The sequence below is a fragment of the Sapajus apella genome, unplaced genomic scaffold, assembly GCF_009761245.1.
Source record: "Sapajus apella isolate SASKATOON/1434 unplaced genomic scaffold, GSC_monkey_1.0 scaffold144, whole genome shotgun sequence".
In the NCBI taxonomy this organism is placed as follows: Eukaryota; Metazoa; Chordata; class Mammalia; order Primates; family Cebidae; genus Sapajus; species Sapajus apella.
Window position 1 is genome coordinate 46,258 of NW_022437084.1, and position 4,799 is coordinate 51,056.

General features: G+C 46.4%; 1 protein-coding gene and 1 pseudogene across 1 annotated transcript in view; both read left to right on the forward strand.

Moving 5' to 3' along the window:
* The window catches only part of LOC116540781 (zinc finger protein 28-like), a 22,251-nt gene that overhangs the window by 806 nt on the left and 16,646 nt on the right, over positions 1 to 4,799 (forward strand). The window contains exon 3 of the mRNA XM_032264522.1: positions 245 to 469. Within this exon, the coding sequence (XP_032120413.1) occupies positions 245 to 469 (225 nt within the window). The remainder of the gene's footprint in view (positions 1 to 244; positions 470 to 4,799) is intronic.
* LOC116540732 lies at positions 3,151 to 3,560 on the forward strand (annotated as a pseudogene).

Sequence of the window (4,799 nt, forward strand, 5' to 3'; positions counted from 1 at the left end):
GATCTTGGCTCACCGCAACCTCTGCCTCCCGGGTTCAGGCAATTCTCGTGCCTCAGCCTCCTGAGTAGCTGGGATTACAGGCACGCGCCACCATGCCCAGCTGATTTTTTGTATTTTTAGTAGAGACGGGGTTTCACCATGTTGACCAGGATGGTCTCGATCTCCTGACCTCGTGATTCACCCGCCTCGGCCTCCCAAAGTGCTGGGATTACAGGCTTGAGCCACCGCGCCCGGCCCGACAAAGTTTTTAGTCGCAAATCAGACCTTGAAAAACATAAAATAATTCATACAGGAGAGAAACCATACAAATGTAAGGTTTGTGACAAGGCTTTCGGGTGTGATTCACACCTGGCACAACATCAGAGTGTTCATATTGGAGAGAAACCTTACACGTATAATGAATGTGGCAAGGTTTTTAATCAAAAAGCAAACCTTGTATGTCATCTTAGACATCATACAGGAGAGAAACATTACAAATGTAGTGAGTGTGGCAAGACCTTCATTCAGTTGTCATCCCTTGTAAGCCATTGTAGACTTCATACTGGAGAGAAACCTTATCATTGTAATGAGTATGGCAAGACCTTCATTCAGGTGTCATCTCTTACTTACCATCATAGACGTCATACTGGAGAGTAACCTTACAAGTGTAATCTACAGGGTCCAGCCCCACCAGGTCTATTGGGTGTTCTTTTGTGTGCAGAGAAGACAGATCAAAGGAAAGAAAGACACAAGACACAGAAGAGAAGAGTTGAGCTGGGCCCCGGTGACCACTACTACCAAGACGCAGAGTCCACTTGTGGCCCCGAATGCCTGGACGTGCTGATACTTATTGTATACAAGGCAGGGGGCAGGGTAAAGAGAGTGAATCATCTGACATGATTGATAGGGTCAAGCAAATCACATGCTTATAGCACAGGGGGCCCTCCCTTTCAGGTAGCCACTGCAAGGAGGGGAGGCACACACTTCAGCATCTTTCTATGTGCTTGTCAGAAAGATCAAAGGCTTTTAGGATTCCGCTATTCTCATGACTTCTAAGAACTTGAAAAGAGCACCAGGTGGGAAAGCGGAACATGAAAGTGGACAAGGATGGTGACCATCGGACCACAGCACCACAGAGACATTTAAGCCCCTGGAGGCTGGGTGCGGTGGCTCACACCTATAATCCCAGCACTTTGGGAGACCGAGGTGGGTGGATCATGAGGTCAAGAGATCAAGACCATCCTGGTCAACATGGTGAAAACCTGTCCCTACTAAAAATACAAAAAAATTAGCTGGGCATGGTGGCTCACATTTGTAGTCCCAGCTACTTGGGAGGCTAAGGCAGGAGAATTGCTTGAACACAGGAGGCAGAGGTTGCACTGAGCCAAGATCACGCCATTGCACTCCAGCCTGGGTAACGAGTGAAATTCTTTCTCAGAAAAAAAAAAAAAGCCCCTGGATGTCTGCAGGCTGGCCTGACCAATATCAGGCCTTCCTCAAGACTCAAGGTTTTCTGAAGTCCCCCAATAAAAAAGAAACTCCCTTTCCGCGGCCTGCTAAGTAGAGGTCACTTTCCCAGCTGCTGACACTGCAGCAAGGCACTCTCCCCTCCTGATCACTTCTCGCAATGTCCCTTCCGTTCCTAATTACATTTCACCTGATTATGTCCATATTATGTGACTGAAGTGATTCTGTGCTATAATACTGAACCAAAGATTAATAATAATGATTTAATAGGATTGTTTATGTAATTGATTATGCGATTCTTTCTAAATATATTTGGTATCATAGGTAAAACTAAGTAATCATTTATTATACTGGGGCAGATCGTGCCTTCAGTCTCTTGCCTTGGCACCTGGGCAACTTTCTTCCCACATAATGTGTGGCAAGACCTTCAGGTCTTGACAACTGTAGCAGATGTCATCTCTTGTAGTCCGTTGTAAAGTTAATACTGGAGAGAAACCTTAGAAGTGTAATGAGTGTGGCAAGAGCTTCACTTGAAATTCAGCCCTTGTGGTTCATAAGGCAATTCATTCTGGAGAGAACCCGACAAGTGTAATCAGTGTGGCAACATCAGAGAGTTAATACTGGAGAGAAATCTTACAAATATAATGAGTATGGCAAAGCCCTTAATGTGCAGTCAACACTCACCCACCATCAAGGGATCCATGGTATAGGGAAGCTTTATTAATGTAATGATTCTCACAGTCTTCTGTAAAGATACAACCAGTGCAAATTATTAGAGAATCCATAATGAAGGGAGATCTTACAATTGTAATAAATGTGGCAAATTGTTCAGACATTGGTCATAACTTGCAGTTGATCAGCATACTCATACTGGAGAGAAACCTTACAAATGGCATGATTGTAGCAAGGTCTTCAGTCAAGCTTCATCTTATGCAAAACATAGAATTCACACAGGAGAGAAACTCCACAAGTGCCATGATTGTGGAAGAGCCTTTACTTCACGTTCACACCTCATTAGACATCAGACAAGAGCTAGAGAGAGAAGAGGAGAACGAGAGATATGTACAGAATGAGAGAGGGAAACAGTAACGAAGAAAGGGTCTGGGCACAGTGGCTCACACCTGTAATCCCAACAATTTAGTAGACTGAGGCAAGGGGATTGGTTGTGTTCAGCAGTTCGAGGCCATCCTGGGCAGCATAGTGAGACCCTCATCTCTGCCCCAAAAAAAAAGGAAAAAAATCAACAGGGTGTGACAGTGCACACCTGTAATCCCAGCTACTCTGAAGGCTGAGGCAGCAGTCTCGAGCTCAAGAGGTCCAGACTGCAGTTAGCCAAGATCATGTCATTGCACTCTAGCCTGGTCAACAGAGCGAGATCCTGTCTTAAAAAAAAAAAAAGTGGGTGGGGGGGGCTGGGCACGGTAGCTCACGTGTGCAATTCCAGCACTTTGGGAGGCCAAGGTGGGTGGATCATCTGAGATCATGAGTTCGAGATGAGCTTGACCAACATGGTGAAACCCCGACTCTACTAAAAATATGAAAAAATTAGCTGGGTGTGGTGGCGGGCCCTGTAATCCCAGTTACTGGGGAGGCTGAGACAGGAGAATCAACCCAGGAGGCAGAGGTTGTAGTGAGCCGAGATCACGCTATTACAGTCCAGTCTGGACAACAAGAGCGAAACTCCATTTAAAAAAAAAAATGGCGGCAGCCCTTCCCGCCCCAGCCGCCACCACCCGGAGCTGCCATGCCCAAGTGCCCCAAGTGCAACAAGGAGGTGTACTTCGCCGAGAGGGTGACCTCTCTGGGCAAGGACTGGCATCGGCCTTTGCCTGAAGTGTGAGAAATGTGGGAAGACGCTGACCTCCGGCGGCCACGCTGAGCACGAAGGCAAACCCTACTGCAACCATCCCTGCTACGCAGCCATGTTTGGGCCTAAAGGCTTTGGGCGGGGTGGAGCTGAGAGCCACACTTTCAAGTAAACCAGGTGGTGGAGACCCCATCCTTGGCCGCTGGCTGGGCCACTCACTGTCCAGCAAATGCCAGGCCTTGTCCTCCGATGCCCAGGGCTCCCTTGTAGCCCCTAATGTCCTCAATAAACCTGAACACGTGGAAAAAAAAAAAAAAAAAAAATGGCAAATGACTTTGGGTTCAGATGAGTGGGTGAGTTTATTGGATATGATTAGTTGTGACATATTGACTTCTGTGTCTATAATAAACTTATTTAATTATACAAATGAGATTGAGGATTTAAAAATTCCTATCTCTAAGACATATATATTCTATAAATCTTGGCATCGGAGGTTAGATTCCACATGGAATCTCTAGCGAGAGGGCAGTGACTTATTTAGCTGTGAGTCACTCTCTTTTCCCAGGGCGGGGTAGGAAGTGGTGGAGTGAAGTGAAAAAAATCACTTTCTGTTATTACATAATACTTTTAATTAATTAATATTCTGAGACAGGATCTGGCTCTGTCACCCAGGCTGGAGTGCAGTGCGTATCTCTAACTGCAGCCTCGGCCTCCTGGGCTCAAGCAGTCCTCATACCTCAGCACCCTGAGTAGCTGAAACCACAGGCATGAGGCATCAAGCTAGGTTCTTTTTGGGTTTTTTTTTGTGTGTGTAGAAACGGGGTTTCCAGGCTGGTCTCCAAACCCTGGTCTTAAAGGAATCTCCTGCCTTGGCCTTTAAAAGTACTGGGATTGGCCGGGCACGGTGGCTCAAGCCTGTAATCCCAGCACTTTGGGAGGCCGAGGCGGTTGGATCACGAGGTCAAGAGATCGAGACCATCCTGGTCAACATGGTGAAACCCCGTCTCTACTAAAAATACAAAAAATCAGCTGGGCATGGTGGCGCGTGCCTGTAATCCCAGCTACTCAGGAGGCTGAGGCAGGAGAATTGCCTGAACCTAGGAATCTCAAAAAAAAAAAAAAAAAAGTACTGGGATTACAGGGATTAGCCCCCATACCTGACCTACATAGTAGTTTTTTTGTTTTGTTTTGTTTGTTTGTTTTTAGATGGGGTAGTGCTCTTGTTGCTCAGGCTGGAGTGCAGTAGTCCAATCTCGGCTCACTGCAATCTCTGCCTTCCAGATTCAAGATTCTCCTGCCTCAGCCTGGGGAGTAGCTGGGATTACAGGCATGTGTCACCACACCCAGGTACTTTTGTATTCTTAGTAGAGATGGGGTTTCTCCATGTTTGTCAGGCTTGTCTGAAACTCCTGGCCTCAGGTGATTCACCGGCCTGGACCTCCCAAAGTGCTGGGATTACACATGTGAGCCACCATGCCTGGTTTATAGTACTTTTCTTTTCCTTACCCCAAAACCCCATTTTTAAATTTTTTTTTTTTTTTTTTTT